This window comes from Coloeus monedula (assembly GCF_965178545.1).
Source record: "Coloeus monedula genome assembly, chromosome: 1".
Lineage (NCBI taxonomy): Eukaryota > Metazoa > Chordata > Aves > Passeriformes > Corvidae > Coloeus > Coloeus monedula.
In genome coordinates this window covers 63,683,476-63,703,406 of record NC_138781.1, presented here as the reverse complement: position 1 = coordinate 63,703,406, position 19,931 = coordinate 63,683,476, and the positions used below count along the sequence as shown (strand labels likewise).

General features: G+C 35.8%; 1 protein-coding gene across 3 annotated transcripts in view; it reads left to right on the top strand.

Annotated features, from left to right (window-relative positions):
* ATP9B (ATPase phospholipid transporting 9B (putative)) overlaps positions 1–19,931 on the top strand; it is a 154,474-nt gene that overhangs the window by 132,036 nt on the left and 2,507 nt on the right. The window contains exons 16-29 of one of the 3 annotated variants that reach the window (XM_082288842.1): positions 4,872–5,033; positions 5,637–5,729; positions 6,885–6,968; positions 7,524–7,694; positions 9,090–9,188; positions 11,722–11,811; positions 12,272–12,416; positions 12,742–12,806; positions 13,184–13,339; positions 13,493–13,557; positions 14,737–14,845; positions 16,459–16,516; positions 17,200–17,403; positions 19,829–19,861. In XM_082288842.1, coding sequence (XP_082144968.1) covers positions 4,872–5,033; positions 5,637–5,729; positions 6,885–6,968; positions 7,524–7,694; positions 9,090–9,188; positions 11,722–11,811; positions 12,272–12,416; positions 12,742–12,806; positions 13,184–13,339; positions 13,493–13,557; positions 14,737–14,845; positions 16,459–16,516; positions 17,200–17,403; positions 19,829–19,861 — 1,534 coding nt within the window. The remainder of the gene's footprint in view (positions 1–4,871; positions 5,034–5,636; positions 5,730–6,884; positions 6,969–7,523; positions 7,695–9,089; positions 9,189–11,721; positions 11,812–12,271; positions 12,417–12,741; positions 12,807–13,183; positions 13,340–13,492; positions 13,558–14,736; positions 14,846–16,458; positions 16,517–17,199; positions 17,404–19,828; positions 19,862–19,931) is intronic. The other 2 variants (XM_082288844.1, XM_082288843.1) reach the window with 2 other exon arrangements.

Below are 19,931 nucleotides of genomic sequence, written 5' to 3'. Positions count from 1 at the left end.
ATGCCAGGCTCTTTGTTTCTTATGATAAGTGATCAATATTTCATTTTCTCTGAAAGAGTGGAAAGTTTCATTTGTCTGTCACTTGTCCTCTACAGCTGTAGCATAGCAAACAATGAACATTCACTGAGAACCCATAGGAAAAAACCAAAAAACCAAAAAAAAACCAGCTTTGACTTGGCCATCATAGGTGTGGGTTCAGCCCATTTGTAGAAAGCCAGCTACCTTAATGTAATGAACAATCATAAAAGGATATAAGCTAAGTAGGCAAAGTGATAGAGTTCAAAGGTCAGAGACCCAAGCAATTCAGGGCATGCTATGAACAGGAGCCTTTGAAGACCTTTGCTCCCCTTGGTCAGAAAAGGTTGATCAGTCATGATTTTTAATGACTGCTTACTCTCATAAACCAGCCATTTATTGGTTATGCTTTGTCCTGTGCTGTTATAGTCTCAAGCATTTCTAATTCCAGGATCTTGAATATTTAAATACTACCTTAAAGTGTGGTCAGTTATTTAATTCCAACGTTTCTGTCCAAAGACAACAGAGTTGCTAAAATTAATTACAAGGATACAAAGCCAATCATTTAAAAACAGACAGGGAAATTATATGCCCTTAGTGAAGCAGCTTTTGTGTTTACAAAAGTAAAGCTGTAATGTATGAGACATGTTGTATTGTTTAATTCATTTTACTGTGTGTGCTTATTGAAGCAAGACTAATTGTGTTGTTTTGTCAATGTATTGTGAAAAGCAAATCACTCAGTAGCATAAAACCATCACTTGCATGACCTTCGAGACCCACAAAGAATAACTACTCCATAGCTTGTCTTGAATATTGATTGGTAGTTTTTTCACATGATCAAGCTGTATTTTTAAGTTAATAATTTTATTTTAATTATGAAGGGTTTTTTATGAAAAGTGATGGACTGCAAATGTTAGTTATAAAATCATTGTTTATAAATATAAACAAACCAGCACTGATTGGAGACACATAGGAGTTGTTGAACAATCCTGCTGGAAGCTGTTGGGAACACTCAGGCAGTGGGGAAAGGAAATCTCACTGCTTCTTTTCTGTTTGCAAAGCAATAGCCTTAACTTAAAAATACCACATTTAAAATGCCTGTATACCTTATACAACAGTCTGATTTTGAATGCAGATCCTATTGTCTGAAGTGAAGATGCTCTTAAATATTCTGAAAGAAGTCTAGGTGGATTACATGAGAATTCTTCTAAGCAGCAAAACTAGCTTACAAAATTTCCATCTCTAGTCCTTCTTTCTTACCCTAAAAATTGCTCCCTCATATATGCCAAAACCATTGAAGACTTTATTTATACAGGTTCTTTTTTGGTTAAAATGGTCAGATTCACAGCATGGCTCCAGGAAAGCTGTGAGCACAACTGTGGTGGAACTCCCAAACTGCCCTGTGAGGTGAAGAACTGCCAGCTGCAACCATGAGGCAGTGGATCTTTTTCTTAAACTAATGTTATCTCAAAAGAGAATATTGTACATGGAAAGTGACAATTATTTGGTCATAAACTGTTTTGAGCAACAAGTACTGTAAATATTGAGCAGTTCAGTATTTCTGCTAGGGAGCAGAAATGATAGTCTGGCCCATAAGGAAAGGAAAGCAGGAGCTGGGCATAATAGCCAGGCTGCTAGAGGCTATGGCCTTAGCAATGAGATATCCAAGTATGATGAAAAGAGTATGTCCCATGATGGAAGCTTCAGTCAAGAGTATGTATTATTGTACAGGTCAACCCTAACCCAGTGCATAAGCTGTTTGATTTGATTTGGTTCCATAAATGAACATTTCTAAACAAATGGGATGATTATGTCCCCAAAACATGGACATGCGGCCATGGTCTGTAACAATGGTGCTTTTGAAGTTTCGCCTCTTCATGTCCCTCTGGAAATGCACTCTTCCGCAGGCAACTCAGTAGGAAACACCCTCCTACTTAGAGAAGTTGCTTCCACCTCCTGAGCTGGTACTGCTCTAGGTGATGTTGTGGGGTGCACAGTTACTGCTTGATTTGAGAGAGTTTCCTTATGAAATCGCTGAATTTGACTTTGAATGGAAATCTGTGCCCTGGTAATTGAAGTATTTGATATTTGGGGCTGTGAACTATAGAAGCTCAGAGGGTTGGGTGGCTTCTAGTGGGGAAACACTGCTGACAGAAGCAACCAGAGTTCAAGAGTGGGCATGTGGTAAATAGAAACATCTGAAAGATTTGGGGTAAGGACACTAAATGAGGTATTTCTCACTAGCTCGCATCTGATCTGTTGCATTTCTGTTTCACAATGCAATTATTTGCTACTTTCGCTCCTAATTTGGAAGTTGCTTCTTTGACATTGTCACGTGAGAGGTGAATGGCCATCTTTACCCTTTGGGTTGCTACTGAGGAGGAAGACAATCAGCAAGTTAGCAACCACAGATCTCTCTTAGCCTCCACGTGCATTACCTGCCCTAGGAACACTACACAGTTAGTTGGTTCACTGCATTCCTGTGTCTCAGTAATGGGAAGACCCTTTACCCACCAATGTGCTTATGTCTCCCAGGCAGCCAGTTTCCACAGGAGGGAAGCTTTGTGATAAGCCAGAGAAGATCCATTAAATATTCAAATAAGTCCCTGACCTGGATTCAGGAAACTTGACACATCTCATCTGTGTTTGTGTGTGTCAGCAAATTAATGGTTATCAGCAAGTATTACCATTGCAATGGATTTTCTTTTAAAACAAAATGGTAGCAGCACCATTGAACCTTCTTGTGCTTGTCCAACCTTTCATCACTTTATCTGACTTCATCCATTATGTCAAGCTCTCTAGAAGCCGCAGCTGCTGCGTTTTCTTTGTATTCTGGGGGTTCTTGATTTAGGCACACTAGATTGCAAGACCATTTTAATGTAAAGTTTCAGAAATGTATTGAAGAGAATATACTTGTAGAGGGGAAATCTCAAGAAGAGAGACTTGCCTAAGAATCCTTTTTCTGAACTCTCCATAGCCAACTTTTCAGTATATATGTATTTGTTAAGATTTATAATGTAGATTTTCATGCCATTTGTGAAATACTTGTTTAGAAAAAAATTTCTACATTCTAAAAGCTTCAGGTATTTTAATGGTAAGATCTGGCTGTGTTGTTTTGGATGATGCTCTGATTCAGAGTGATGAGAGTCAAACTTGTCTTGCTCTCAAGTTTTTTCATTGTCCTTGTAGGCATCTGTTGGACTCTTGAGCCTTATTGACTGTTTCTTGTATGGTATTTGCCCTGATCAATTTAAAAGAAAAAATAAATATGCAGTTGTGTATAGGCCAGGTATAAGAATACAAAATGACTGCACTGCAAAATGCTAATTCAAATGGTATGTGAAGCCAAGCATAAATGAAATAATAAACAGATTTGAGTCACCAAATATAGAACACTTCAGTCCTAGCTGCAAAGGGACACAAATAAGATGATAGGGTTTTAGTAGAAAGATGCAATTTACAGGTCAGAATGTAATAGTAACCCTTCACTGTGAAAATTGAAAATTAACCTTGGAAGTACTGGATTGTTTACAGCTTATTGTGCTACTTCTGGTGAAGAAGAAAAGTTTGTAAAAAGGCTTCCTGTAATTTTCAAGAATTTAAAATGGTGCTTTTCAAAGTGTGTTCTATTCTCTTCCATAACTTCATCTCACTGTATTTTCACCTGGTGATGCCTACCCACATGGCACTACTAGGGTTTTTCACATGTTCACACAGGATTTTATTCCCATTTTAAATTTTCATAGAAGCTGTGGTGTTTTATTTGCTTTATGTGAAATTCTTAGTGACCTGTTGAACTTACCTAGGGAATTTTCTACTTGCATGTCTTTTATCAGAGTGCTTGATTTTTATTTTTTTATCTTGCCTGAGATTAATGGCAGAGCCTATTAATCCATAAAAATCCAGGATCCATAAAAATCATGTGAGCTTCATTATAGTTATCTTTCTAGTGATTTAGAAATCTGGTTTTCAGTAATGATTAGCATTTGGAAAGGTAAAAGTAGATTGAGGAGAAGTTTTCCTTAATCAGAAAAAAAATCAGATATGGAATATGTCTTGTATGTAAAACAGTAAAATCAGTAAAGCACTTTTCCTAAATTTTTTTTCCCTAAATTAATTTTTTGAAGGAATTATTCACACAGTGGTGGTGAGAAATATTTAAAGCATAACATAGAAAAATGTTGAATCTAGATGTCATGCACTTCAAAGCAGCAAAATTTTGAAAAAGGGACTTTCATATGTGGGTTTGTGGGATGCAGTATTGTAAGCTTGGTTTCTTATTTGATGTCAGAAGTCATATTACTGTTGAAACAAAGTATTAAAATGATGCAAGTGAGCAGAGAAAACTGAAAATAAGGTCCTTTGCTTACCTATTTACTACCTATTACATTGTTTCAACTGGCATGTAACTGCAGAGGTAATAAAATATTTTATATAGAAATACTCCCAAAGTCTTTTACTTACATAATGGTGTTGATACAGGAATTGTGTTCTCGTTTTGCAAAATTTCTACTGGATGTCCTTGATGTATTGTTGAATGTATATGGGGTATTTATTATAACAGTTATTTCTGAACAATATATTCTAAATACCTCATTTTCAGCAGTAAGTTCAAAAAAGTTTTTATATTCTTCATAAGAAATATTGTAAGTTACTCAAGGGAAACAAGTGATTTGATGTATTAAGATTTTATACTCAGTCTGCTGCTGTTCACTTTTTTTTTCCTAAATTCTTGAAAGAGTTTAGACTTTCACCCTAGCAACAGTTGTTTGGCTTTAGCCTAATTTATGTAAGTGTAATAGACCTTTCACACTCAACTATGTCTCTTTTTTCCTTTTTTTTTTTCCTCTCTTTAGGTAGCTCTGGTGCAGTGGACAGAGAGTGTGGGTCTCACTCTGGTTAACAGGGATCTGACCTCAATGCAGCTGAAGACCCCTGGTGGACACATCCTGACGTACTATATCCTGCAGATCTTCCCCTTCACTTCTGAGAGCAAGCGCATGGGCATCATAGTTAGGGTAATTTTGGGGGTTTTCCGGGTGTTTGGTTTGATTTTTTAAAAAATGCTGGCAGATCAGACTAATTCACTCCTCCTGCAACAGACAATACCTGAGAAATTCTTAATTTGGATTGCATTTGCCTGTGTGTGGATTCACTGAATATGCAATGAATGCTGCATCATTAAAACACGTATAACAAGCATTTACACTAAGTTATTTGTAAAATTTTAATTACCAGATATTTCAAAGATACAGAGCTTTCTGTTTTGGGTTGGTTGGTATTTGCCACCCAAGAAACAAAATATAAGTTAGAGGGGACATAACAGTGATATTTTAAAATTAGTTCAGGAATGTTGAGAATCTGTTATGCTTGTTGACTTCAGTTAGAACTGGTCCTCTTACATGGAAATAGGAGACATATCTCAATGGAATCAGAGATGACACTGGAAACAGTAACATGAAGTAATAAAACTTACCCACTTCTTGACAAGGTCCTTCATCTTTTATAAATAGGAACCTATTGAGTGCTTCAGAAGGCAATAAGGTTATTGGTAGGTAATTGTTTTGACTGTACAAACAGATACTCCTTCCCCCTCCCCCATTTCTTTTGTAAAATTTTAGGATGAATCTTCGGGAGAAATTACATTTTACATGAAGGGTGCAGATGTTGCCATGTCCACTATTGTACAGTACAATGATTGGTTAGAAGAAGAGGTAAGAAAGAAAATCAACATTTACAAAAATTAAAATTTTGTAAAAATTTAAAATCTAAAATATATCAGATGTTATTGGGGTATGTTTAAAGGAAAATCTGAGGCAATGCAGTAATGGATTTTGAACTACAGTTACACATATCCTGAATCGGTTTTAAGGGATTAAAATTATTTCCCATTCCTGAGTAACATACAAGAAAAGCAAAGCTGGTAGTAGTAGCAGGACATGTTCCTACTTAAAACAAGGAAAGCTGTTTTTCATTGACTGACCTTTCACATAAAACCTATTTACTGCTGAGAAGTATTCTGCTATAAATCTGCTTATCCTGACATGCCCTTGTTTGATCAAAATCTGCAGTGAGGTATGATTATGAATTACAGAGTTTGATAAGTCCAAACTGAGATTTTTTTTACCACATTTATTAAACTTCAAATAAAATTGTGACTGAATTTCAAACCTGATTAATATTTTTCACTATGTGTTCTAGTAGGTACCAGCAATCATCTTTTTTTTGACCCTACATACAGCCAATATGTTAATACAATGATTACACCATGTATGTTCATAATGGTATTGGCAATATGAATCAATATCTGCTGCAGGGCAGTTTGATTTATTCGGGGACATGAATAAATTAAACTCCCTCAAGACCTAGCAAAATGTCATAAAAATTACTTTTGGTGATAATGATGCACAATTAATTGTAAAATACTTGTTTAATTTATTTAGCTTTATGAGGTCAAATCAATAAGTGTTTGCACTGGAGAGCCTTGTTTTTCATTAAGGCATGCTATTCCGTGGCTATTTTTAATGTGTAGATGTTTTTCTGATAAGAGATACGTTCCATGGAAAAAGAAATGTACCTCTGTTACGTGCCTCAAAAGTAGTTTTAATTTATTTTAAAGCTTCAACCTAAAAGAAATTTTCTTTAAGCTAGGAGAGGAAGTCTAATTGACTTACTGATAGCAAACCACTTCATTTGGGGGACCTGAAGTATAATTGCTTTTTATCCTGTTTGTGGCTTCTCCAGAGTATTTTAAGAGTCTAAAGAAACACCTAAAGTTATGGTACAGATACACCCTGTTAGCATACAGTATAAAGCATGAACATAGGATTGAATATTTACATAACTTTTCTGTGCTTTGGTTCATTTAGTGCGGTAATATGGCACGAGAAGGATTGCGCACATTGGTTGTTGCCAAAAAATCGCTTACTGAAGAACAGTATCAAGATTTTGAGGTATGAAGGGACAGAGTGATCTTGTGCTTTATCATATTTAATTACTTCAAGGAGAACATTCCTCTTTTTTATTTTTCAAGGCTGCAAAAAGAGATGATTCGTATTTAAAAAATAGATAGTTGAGGTATTGTCCTCAATCTGTTAAAGGCTTTGTCATTCATTAGTGATGGTTCTGCAGTCATATGTAGGATCGTGTTTGCTTTATTATGGGATTGGACAGTGTTTTCCCAGAAGCTAGTGTAATGTTATTTTTGTAGCTTCAGCATGACCTAAAAAATCTACTTGTTCTCAAAGATACGGCCTTTCCTCCTTAGAAGCTGTGATGCCTAAATCTTAATAGTTCTTCTGAAGGCATTCTCTTGAGGTGAATTGTCAGAAGAGCCTTGTATAACATTGGGTATAAAGTAAAATTGCTCTTTTAGTCTTGTTCTTCATTAAAGATATTTAAAGACAAGCATTTAGCCTAATGAATCCATGCTATCACTGAGTGGTAAACTGAATGTATACTTTATGAGTCGTAGCAAACTCTAAGTGGTTTTATGTTTGTGCAAACAGAGTCGATATAACCAAGCAAAGTTAAGCATACATGATCGAAACCTGAAGGTTGCTGCTGTTGTAGAGAGTTTGGAACGAGAAATGGAATTGCTGTGTCTCACTGGAGTAGAAGATCAGCTGCAAGCAGATGTTAGACCAACTCTAGAGATGCTAAGGAATGCTGGAATAAAGGTACTAAAGACATACTGCTGACATAACAGGCTATAATTTATTAACTTTTTCAATCAAGACGTAATTTATATTTGTCTATATTCAGGTTCTTTCAAAGTAAGAAATGTGTCAAGTCCTAAGCTCATTCTGGGCACGAACTAGGAGAAACAAACAAGACACTGTGTGTGAAGTTCCCTTGCCTACCACAGGTTTCATCAATCTCAAACTTACTTGTGTAGGAAAACTACCAATGGATAGATGTATGTGTGTCTCAGTCATATATCCCCTGGCTGTCTACAGCAAACTGTTCTTGCTGACACTAAATGAGTTTGGCACAAGATTTGTGTGACAACAATGTTTTCAGGTTTGGCACTTGTAAGAAGTTTCAGCAAAGATCAAAAGGTGAATTACTTTAACTAGAATTCAGAACTGCCCTTGGGGTTTGTTCAATTCATGTTAAAAGGATGGCATGAAAAGCCATGCAGAAGAGTTGGTTTGCTAGACACCTAACAATTGCACATATACAAGTAGTGCATTTATTTGAGGGAGGGTTTCAAGTAAATATATGAACAATGTCTGAGGGGAGGGGGCAAGATTGTATACATTTTGCTTTAAGCAGAGTGTCAAGCTCTGCTCCAAATAGTTGTATTGACTTTGCATTGGTTGAACTGAGTCAGACACGATGGGATATTTTACATGTGCTACTTCTGCTGGACTTCAGCCCCTCCAATATCTGCTGGAAGGGGGCAGCACAGGAAGGTAAAGCAAACCAGGAGAATTTTGGAATGCAATGACAATAATTTCCTGACACTGGGGATTGAGTCATCTTACTAACAAACCTTGGTGTTAAGGGGCTGAGAGAGCTGTCACACTTTAAGAACATAACAACTTTACCCCCTTAAACTTTACTGCCTTCTCAGTTCTGCATGGTCAGTGGGCAGGATCTCTTCACAGTGTTGGGACTGTAGCTCATCCTCCAATATTTGCTGTGTCATGGCTTGGCTACTGCTTTCTGAGATTATCACCAGGGTCACAGATTATTATGTCACATCATTTTGCTGACAAATGTCATCTGCATCCTCACTTTTCTGATCAGCGTAGTCTCAGAGCCATAGGGAAAGGATTTTATGCTTCCCCTGAGCTTCACTTTGTCTTCACATACACTGAGACATTGGCCCTTGTGAGAAGGGAAGGGGAATGGAGCTGCCCAAAGTAAAGACAGTTCTTTTCTGCTTTGCATACTATTGCAGTAAAAACTGTTTGTTGATTTTACTTAAAAATGCACATATCAGTATATTATCTTGGATAATCTAATCCAAAAAAGTGCCAGAGAAAAGTTGGAAGAGAGATGTCATTTAGATTTGGGGAACAGATGTGCTAATATCCAAGGGAGTAAACTCTTATATTATTTTGCAGATATGGATGTTAACAGGAGATAAACTGGAGACAGCAACTTGCATTGCAAAAAGTTCTCACTTAGTGTCTAGAAATCAAGATATTCACATTTTCAGACCTGTAAGTATAGTTCCAACTTTTTTTGTTGGTTCATCAAAGAGCAGCTAATAGCAGTGTTGCTGTATTTCATTAGTAGTTGGCTGGTTGTTGAAAATTGTTGGGTTATTGTACTGAGTGTCATAATAATGGTCAAGAGAGTAGTACTTAGGTTGTTATTCAAGGCTGTAGATTTACAAAGCCTTTAAGGGTGTTGGCTTCTAGAGTTGTTAATGTGCTGCAGAAATGTTTGTAGCCATGTTTGGGTGACTCAGGTTCAACATGCATTTTACACCCTTCGTAACAGACATAGCAAGATACCTCTAAATAATGATGGAGAGGGGTCTGTGGGAGGTGAGGTGCTGTCCATGCATTTAGGCTGTCTGAATGTCATTCTTGCTTGTTTTAACACTTTCATTGATAGAACTCTTTAGACTCAAGCAGAATTAATCCTGAATGAAAGTGCGAATGTCCTCTGTGTAGACATAGTTCAAGTTGGTATGAGAAATTCTTGTTCATGTCATTATATATGTGTGCATTTTACCAACACACTGTTTAAGTAATCGTTAGAAGTAAACTGAATCTTCTTCTATACATTTTATTTGTGTAGCATCAACTTGACTGAAGCCAAACAAAAATAGATTTTCCAGACGTTGATTGATGCTGCGTGATAAGACATAATGCGTTTGTTTGTTCTAAATGAACCACTTGCACCTACAGAAATAATTATATGAATATAATTTACATGTAAATGTATTTTCTTCTGAAGAGTCAGAATGGCAAATTAGGCCCTGCAGACTACTATTTGCAATTAAATTATTAATGCTTCTGATAAAACTTCAGATCAATTTTTGTTGACCTTTCCATGTTGTAACACCACAAATTAAGTCTTCCTGGACAAAATGTATTTAGTTGAGTCAGATTTTTATTTTCATTACCTTGACTGGTAATAAGAGATCAGCATAAAACTGTGTTAACTTAGCATACACAAAGTTTTAAATTAGTTAGAAAATGCATTTATACAGAATTATTTCTGTGGCTGTACCTGCTGCTAAGAAATTACTACTGAATTAATGAAAGAAATTATCAAGCACTATAACACTTCTATTTTAGTTATAAATTAGAAAGAAAAAACTTTTTGCTACTCTCTTTCCAAAAAGTTGTATATTGTTTTTAACAAAATTGTTTATTCTTAGAAGTCTTCGCTTCTTCAGTTTGTAATTCTGGAGGTATTTACAAATTAAAAAAAAAAAAAAAGCATACTGTTAGGTGAAATGTAGGACAGGACAATTACTGCTCATCAGTGTGCACAAGTGCTGACATCTCTTCATCTCTGCAATGTAGAAAGATTGTACTGGGCCAACACAGTCTGGTGCTCCTAACAGCTGCCAGACAAGGAGCTTTCTCTTTACATGCTTAATTGTGGGAAAGAAGGAAAAAAAATCTGAATGGGGGCATGTGTATGAGTTTTTCTTTTTGCAGGGCTTTTTAATGTAACTCAAATTTTATGGGTAGTAGAGCCCATCTAGAGAGAGAAAGGTTCTTTGAACTGCATCTGACTGGGTAGTTGTGGGTCAAGTACAAAACTTCACATTCAGTGTAGTTAAGATTGATATATCGTAAAAGTTATTTAATCAAACTGTTGACAGAGACAAAATTAAAAGTGTAATCAGAGCTTGTGTCTTATTCTGTGCTTGGAACTTTGTCTAGCATGATAGCTCTAAAATACATTGATATTTATTGGGGAAAAAAAACCAAAATGAAAAACCAAATCAAAAACAAAACAAATCAAACGAACAAAAACCCACCACCAAAACAACGGCAGGAAAAAAAACCCACCACACCCAAACCTGCCAGTCTCCTGAATATCTGGTTATAATTTCAATTTTTCATGTTCTGTTCGTAGCTCAAAACCTTCCAAAATCCATTTGGTAACATTTGACTGTTTTTTGCATTTCACAGCTGGGCCTTTCTGAAACAATTATGTAAATAAAAAAAAAATCTATGATGTAATTCTTTTATATTATGCCACTTGATCTTGCCTTCAGAGTCATGTAAGATCCAAAAGGATTAGTACTAATGAGCATCTTTATGTGCTGTTTGAAATCTGTGCCTGGTTACCCAAACTGAAGGAACAATTAATAGGAACACTTTATGTTATTCTAAGAACATATTTTACTGGTTAATAAACAACAAAAAAAAAGAGGTTTGCTTTGGAAATTTTTCTATTTTTCTGTAGCCCTCCCAGGATTAAAAGACTCAGGCCAGCTCAAAATTCAGATATTTTAATGTCATTAATTCATTACTATTTTAGCCCTTGTGAACTTTCATGAGGAGCCACTTAAGCTGACTACATAGATTTTCCTTGTTTGAGGAATATTTTTTCACTCCATAAGATTTGACATTTATAGTAAAATTCCAGGGATATTGGACTTGCAGTGGGATAAAACACTTAAACCAAGGTTTTTGGGTATGAGTTCTCAAAACCTGATTTGTTTAGGCAGGGGTTTTTTTTTAAAGATAACAAAATCTTTTAATTGAGTGTTTTTTATTGAAGGTTGCCACTCGAGGAGAGGCTCACTTAGAATTAAATGCTTTTAGGAGGAAGCATGACTGTGCCTTGGTGATATCTGGGGACTCACTTGAGGTAAAAACTTGATTTCTGTCAAATTATTTATATGCTTATGGTCAGAAAGTTATGTATCAGCATCTTCACGCTCTTTTTTTGAGTATTTTTCCATACTTTTAAATTGTCCTTAGAGATGCTTCTGCTTATCACTGAGTGCCAAATAGATGATATATGTTCTAGATGGGCATACGTTGCTGGGTTTCTAGTCTTCTGTACAGTAACAGAATGGAATTTGTATACAGCATGCTTTAGTACTGTCTATTCTCTCAACCTCAAAGCATGTTGGCACTCAAACTGACATTCTCTTTGATTTTAAAAATAATAAAGCCACAGTCAGGAGAATCTGGCTTTCTTTTTTTCTGCCAGTTGGATGTTGTACATGGAAAACTTCCTAAAAAAAAAATCTTTATACCGTCTTTTTGTGTTGGGCTACATGTAGTAATATTTTATTGTAAATAAATCCAAATTTTTCCCTCAGGTTTGTCTGAAGTATTATGAGCATGAATTTGTAGAGCTGGCTTGTCAGTGTCCTGCTGTAGTGTGCTGCCGATGTTCTCCCACCCAGAAAGCCCACATTGTGAAACTGTTACAGCACCACACCGGGAAACGCACGTGTGCAATAGGTAACTCTTGGCACAATCCTCGTAGTAAAATCTGTAATAAATGTAATCAGCAGGTGGCACCACAGAGAAACAGCTGAAACAAAACCAGAGAGAATTCTTTACCAACAGCCAGGTATTCTGTAGTTGTGGCACAAAATGCCATTCCATGAGAAAGGTGTGGTTATTTTCTCTATTCTGCAGGAAAAAGTTTTGATTACTGAAGTAATTAATCATAAGTCATAGATTAATTATAAGAATTTAAAGGTATGTAAGAGGTTTCTCAAGTACTGTAAGGCCAGGAGAATAAAACCTCTGAAGAACTGAATATTGCAGTGACATTTTCCAGGTGATGGAGGAAATGATGTCAGCATGATCCAAGCAGCAGACTGTGGAATTGGAATTGAAGGCAAGGTAATGTTACCAGTTTCATTGTGAAATATGTGTCTAATGTGTTTTCTAATTAAAATATTCTGCAAGATTGTAAGAATGCTTAATCTTTAGTGTTTTTACTTCTATGTCTTCTGTTTTATCTTTTTAAAAGCAGAAAAAAACAGTTATTTCTGTGTAGCATCTACGTGGAAGAAGTAGGAGAAGCAATTAAACTTATTTGTTACAGCCCACTGTGTTGTAGAATATGCACAAAAAATTGTCATGTCTCATTGCAGGGTTAATTTTCAAAGCAGGAACAAACTTATCTTTTAAAATTAATTATTGTTTAGAATTTTGAAACTTGATACACATCTTTTACACTGGGCTTCATATTTGAAATCTTTTTCTTTTTTTTCTAGGAGGGAAAACAAGCTTCTCTAGCAGCTGACTTTTCTATCACACAGTTTAAACACATAGGTAGGCTGCTGATGGTACACGGGCGAAACAGTTACAAAAGATCAGCAGCACTTGGTCAATTTGTCATGCACCGAGGCCTTATTATTTCAACTATGCAGGTATTTAAAACTTTGTTTTCTGAATAGTTGAAATCACTATGCCTGTCTTTGAAATGTCACAAAATCTTAATTAACCAGTACTGTTATTTTTTCTATATTGTATTGTTTTGTATATAGAATTATATTAAATATTTAATTATCTGCTTTTTGTAGGCTGTATTTTCATCAGTCTTCTATTTTGCATCTGTTCCCTTGTACCAAGGATTCCTAATGGTAGGGTAAGTCAAAGCAACAGTTACGATATCTGGTAATAAGTACAGCAAGCTAACTGTTTAAATAACACCACGGGTGTGGTGTCATCCACGTTTTCCATACATTTCTCATGGGTGCACTGTCAAAACCTGGGATGAGTGTACAAAGAAAAGTCACACTAGGTTGGATATGCACTATATGAGGGGAGAAGTCTCATTATCAGTTCTCTGGAGAGAGGGATCTGCATAGCCTTAGAAGAAGATACCATAGAACCTTTGCACATACGGGGTGAAAACAATAAGGAGAATCTCGCAGACCAGCTTCAGCTGTCACACAGATTTATGTACAGATTGAACCTCGGTGAGAATCACAGGTTTTTATGTTAAAAATGGAGCTGAAGCTACTATGAAATTTCCTCTGAGAGTGTGCTACCCAATTCTGCCACATAGATTTCCAGTCACGTGAATATGTCCAGCATTGTAGGAGCACCTTGGTCATGTTGCGGCAGCTGCTTTTCTAATATGGTTTCCCAAGTTACACAGCTGAGAGCTGTGCATATGTTCATGTTTGTCCCTGTTCTCTATCCCTACTGACCTAAGAGCTTCTTTTTATTCTCTTTGTAAACAATAACAAATCAACAGTAACTTAAATCTTAGTCAAACCATAGTCTGATTACACCAGACTTTGCAGAGGCAATCAGTAGACTTCTCTAAAATGTTTGCGAATAGTTGTGCTGAGTTCCAGGGAACTACGTAACAAAGTGTGTATCTGGCATGCATGCAATAAAATCCAAAGCCACTTACAGAGCTGTTAAGACTCTTATTCATCCATCTACCTTCTCCATGTTGTCTTTTTTTTCTTCAGTTTCATGCATCCATCTGTAGATGAATTTAAATGTCAGGTCTTTGGACTGGTTGTCCAAAGTGCAAGTGCACAGGGAGTATAGTAACAGGTGATAAGCTTGGGTGATAGAAGAAAGAAATGTTGGGTTTGAGTGTATAAGACCTCTGTAACTTCTCAAAACTGACAGCTCTCAGAACCACAAGAGCAGGTTGCATGTGAAAGCTGTATTGGTAAGCTGCCTAAGGACTGGGAAAAAGAACCAGTTTAATTCCACTTACATAAAAAGAATAATTGAATTCAGTAGATCAGTTTAAAATTATATCATGCAAAAGTGTTAATGTGTCTTCTTTCCTTTCACCTAGGTATGCAACCATATATACTATGTTTCCAGTCTTCTCTCTAGTATTGGATCAAGATGTGAAGCCAGAAATGGCATTGCTATATCCAGAACTTTATAAGGATCTCACAAAGGTATGAATGTCCTCAGTGGTCAGCTACAAGCAAATGCTGAAATCTCCAGTGTGCAAAACTGGGAATTCTTATAACCATTTTCTTAAAGTATTCCAAGCAAGACAGATTGCACAACTATTGCCAGCTTCTGTACTATGAAAATAATCCACAGTACCAAACATTTCAATTGTTTTTATTAATACGTTTGTTCAGTCACCACTGGTTGTACTGAAATAATTCAAACCTGAAGATATGTTGATAAAGCAGCCTTGACTCTGGCCCCAAACAGCTTATTTTTCCTTTTTAATTGGTAGATGAATTTCTGGATTTATTTTTTCCTAACATGCAGAAATTACTGCTGATGTCTCCAAAAACTGTCTTCTTTTAAATAACAAATATTTATAGCTGATATATCTGAACTCAGTCATCCATAGATACTGCTTTCTGTGTGTTTGCACATACTTGCAAACAATCAAAGTTTATAATTTTGTCACCTACAAAAGTGAAAAATCTCAATATTCTGTTTTAATAAATTTTTTGAAAAGCACTTCTTCATCCTTAGCTATCAGCTAGGAAAGTTGTGGTCCAAGGCAGAAGCAGACAGTCTATTTTAGGGATAGTAGATTCTTCAAAGATATTTCTAAAAGTTCAGAAGCAGACTCTAGTTGGAGAATGTCCAAATTCTTCCGAGTCTTTGTCTTTTTAGTTGCACTAAGTTAGCTATTGGCTACGTTAGTCTGGGATCATGCTCTTTCCTCTATTGAAGGTCTTGGTTGTTTCTTTCTCCACTTGAGAATCTTTAAAGTTTTTGAGATTTCAGTCCATGATTAAGCTTAAAAAAGCCTGACCTTCACCTGCTAAGCAGAGTTGTAAGCTTGCCTGTGGAAAGATGTTCACCGAACTTGGAACTTGCTACAGCAATGAAGAAGTGCTGATTCTTGCCTGTTCTAGATTGATCATTTCTTTTGTGGCAAAATGGCTGCTTTGTTTGCCACTTTATCCTTAAAACTGTATCCATTCAACTCTTCAGTTCTAACATACTTCATCAGTACCCTCTCAGAATGCAAGAGTTATATCACACATACAGCATTTATTCTTTGATTTTTGTGCATGTTTCAATCTAACAGTCACAATCAAAAGATTTAAAATTTATTTGGTAGTAATTACTTGCTGAAAATTTGCAGTAGCCATAAATTTATTCTATGAAAGCAAATGGGCAGTTTATCCAACATTTAGAAGTTACTGGTAAATAACTGCAGATTTGCTTAAGGTTTTGGTCAGTAGGTACATAATGCTGTAGTTGTTTTGAAGACTACATTTCACAAATAAAAAATAAACGAATTCTACTGCATTTTTCATTCTGAAAACCAGCCAGAGCATTACAAGCTAAAGTGTCTCTTCTGTTTAAGGCCTCAACTTCTTAGTCCCAAATTTAGACTTTGTGCAATTTCTATACAAGCTTGTAATGAAGAATCATAAAAACAAGTAGAAGCTTTGTAGACTTTATCACTTCAAATACTGCTTATTTTACTTGTAAAATGTCTCTCTAGCAATGAACTATTAAAAATATATGAGCTGAGTAGATTTTTTTTTTTTAAGTTGTGTTTAACTGTCCTCTCACATGTTTCCCTTAGGGAAGATCTTTGTCATTTAAGACCTTCCTCATCTGGGTTTTAATCAGTATTTACCAAGGTAGGAGAGAGTACTAATTTTGCTGAACTGAGAAATTTTTGTCTGCTATTAGCAATATTGTTTTTCAGCTGCAGGTTGAATTCCCAAAGCTGAACATTTCATCAGCAGTTATATATATTGCTTTCTGTTTATCTCGTAAATCGATATTCCTGTAGTGTGCCAGGCTATTCAAAACACAGTGTGATTGGTATTTTTATTGGTGCATGTCGCCTAAAAAAGGACATGTTTTTAATTAAATGCTAATCCAGAAAAATTTTAATGAGTGCTTATCACATTGCATGTATTTACACAGTAGTTTTCTTTCATGGAATGACAGAAGTACTGTTGAAGAAATCTGAATTATGTAATCAGTTAAAAGTAATTACACTTTCAACAATATCTCATTTATTTGCAGCACTTGACAAAATGAGGTTAATTAAGAGTTCATCAGATATATTGCACTAAAAGGTGTTTAATTTTCTAATAGTTTTATTTCAGTATGGCTTTACTTTGGTTGGCTTATTTCACATGTACAAAGTACAGTAAATATCCTTCTTTAAGAAAAATCAGTGTTATTAAAAAAATGCTGGGCAAATTTTCATAATAAGCAATCAAATGTTCAGTGTGCAGTTGTAAAAACTGGTACAATGAAATTTTACTGTGGAGTGTATTGCCAACCTTGTGCACCTCTCCACCCTACCCAGGTGGTATTCTGATGTATGGAGCCCTGCTGCTTTTTGAATCCGAATTTGTACACGTCGTTGCCATTTCCTTCACTGCCCTGATCTTGACTGAGCTCTTGATGGTTGCACTGACCATACGAACATGGCACTGGTTAATGGTGGTGGCTGAATTCCTCAGTCTTGGCTGCTATGTGGCCTCTCTTGCATTTCTAAATGAATACTTTGGTGAGTAAAAGCATTTTAGCAAAGAACTATTTTATATTTTTAATAATGTTTTTCTCTTCTGTTTTTTTTTTCAATTAAGAATAGGTGATGTTTTGAAATGCAGCTTTCTTTATAAGAAATATAACTGAGTTCAAATCAGGCCTAATTAATTTTGTGTTAAAATATTCTCTTACCCTTTTCTCCTAAAATTCAACAATCTTTATCCTGTTAGTATGGTTCATCTAGATGATAAACTTTACTCAAACCACTTGTGCCTTTTCTTGGTCTGATATTGACAGTCCAAATTGCATACCTTAAATTGGCTTGGAGATTTGCACTATTGAAAATAGATATGATTTGTAAAAAATCAGGATCTTCCCCTGAATTGGTGCATTATTTTGAACACCAGTCCAAGTGGGCCTCATTAGATCTAACTCACGAGGCTAAAATTGCTGAAGTATTGTTGGAGAGTGAGGCAGCAGCCTAGCAGGAAAGATACCTTATAGAGGAACCATTGTTTCATAATTATAGTAAGCTTGTATTAAGTTTGCTTTGCTTTAAGTTTTGGTATGTCATACTGCATCTTAAGGTTCTGATTGTTTATAGTTCACAAGATGAAAGAATGCATTTTAACTGCAAATCTTAGCAGTCAAGAATCTGAGCATCAAAATAATACATACTGCTTCTTGGATCAACTTACCCTTTAGTAAAAACAAAATATCTCTCTGTGATTTTACAAATGTAACTTACAGAAATATTCGTAACAGCTTTAATTATACCTCACAAGGAGCAGAATCCAACTCCTTCTCTGCCTTTTAGGGGCTGATGAGTAAGGAGTTGCCCTTCTTCAGTTGTCATTTCACATAGCAGAATTAAGTGTTACATGTAGTTCTGCCTTCACTCTCTCACTTCCCAGGTGTTAAAAGCTAGGGTAGTGTACGTACATTATATAATTATTTATTTAATCAGTAAATGCTTCACTGCCTGTCCCAGTGTTCCATTACTTCCCAGATTTCTCAGGAGTCAAATTTTACTGAAGAAACAACCCTGCTGGGCTTGGTACCTGTATTGTACATGATTTCAGGTTTGCCAGAGCATCCTTTTGTTTTCTCTGACACTGATGCACAGACACATAAATAGAGATTATTGGGCTAATTTTTGAATCTCCACAGTCAGATTACAAATTAAAGGAACAAGCAAGAACAGATATAGGTACTTGCACTTGAGTCCAGACTTCCAGGAACATCATAAAGAACTTGGGGCTTCACCTTTGAAAGTCTGTAGTACTGGTGACAGCCAGTCCTTCCATCCTTTCTGGTGCTGTTCTGTGAAAAACACTTTTAGATGGTGTTCACAGAGGTATAAAAACTGCAGGGAGTTTGTTTCTTGCAAACTTTTCCATGAAGGGGAGTGTTTTTCTCTCTGCGCTCCTGTATTTGCTGGGCAAGTCCCAGAAACTTAGTCCATACATGCTTGCATGGCTTCTTGCAGCCCAGGGACTTAACTTCTTTATTTTTTTGTATTTGAGAGTACTAAAAAGGCTGCAATTTCATGAGATTTTGTAAAGATGTATTTTACTGTGTGTTATTCAACAGTTAATCTGAGAAAATGCCTTTCTCTTAGTCTCACTTCTGCTTAATGCTTGACTCTTATTTAGTTTGTCACATTATAACTGGGGGGAGGGAGCTTTTTTGTGTATGTGATGTAGCATAAACCTAAGTGATGGGTTGCAGTTCAAGGTATAGAACAACTTCCATGGATGAGGAACAGTAATCCAGACCAATAGTGCTTGACTTCATTGGCAAATAAACTCTTTTCAGTGATGTTATAAGGATCATCTCCTTCCAAAGAAATTATATGATGACATAGCACTCAAATTAGAAAGGCAAAAGCATTTGATACTGTTCTACAGGTCTGACTCATGAAAGTAAATTAGTTTTTATGTTTCTGAGTTAATTGCACACAGTGGCCTTTTTAGGGTGTCTATGATAGGTTACATGGGCTTTCAGTATGTCCAAGCAGGCTTAGGCTAAAACTGTGTAACAAGTTTATACATTGACATTTAATATGCAAAGTATTTTTAATGAGGAAAGTTGGAGCAGTAAAGCATTTCTTTATTGCATTTTCTGAAGTGAATTTTCATTCACATGATCAAGTTGTTTATACAGTAAATTATACCTTGAAGTCAAATGTAAGAAATGTGCCAATATATTCACAATCTTTAAAACATGACCGAATATAAAATCTCTGTTTTCAAAGTGTTTTGATTTAATTGCTGCTTAAAATAATCTGATTGACATGTGAAAGGCAATACTAATCCAGTTAATGCTGCTAACATCTTCTTCATTTCCTCTTTGTGTAGCTAACCTGTTTGTTTGGGTTTTTTTCACATAACTTTTGTATTTTCTGTAAATCTATCCTTTCATTTTCCCTCTTTGTAAAACAGGTATAGGCAGAGTGTCTTTTGGAGCTTTCTTAGGTAGGTGAAGTTTAACTTTTCTGGAAGTTTTGGGTTGGCTTTTTGGTTTTTTGATCTTTAAAGATTCACT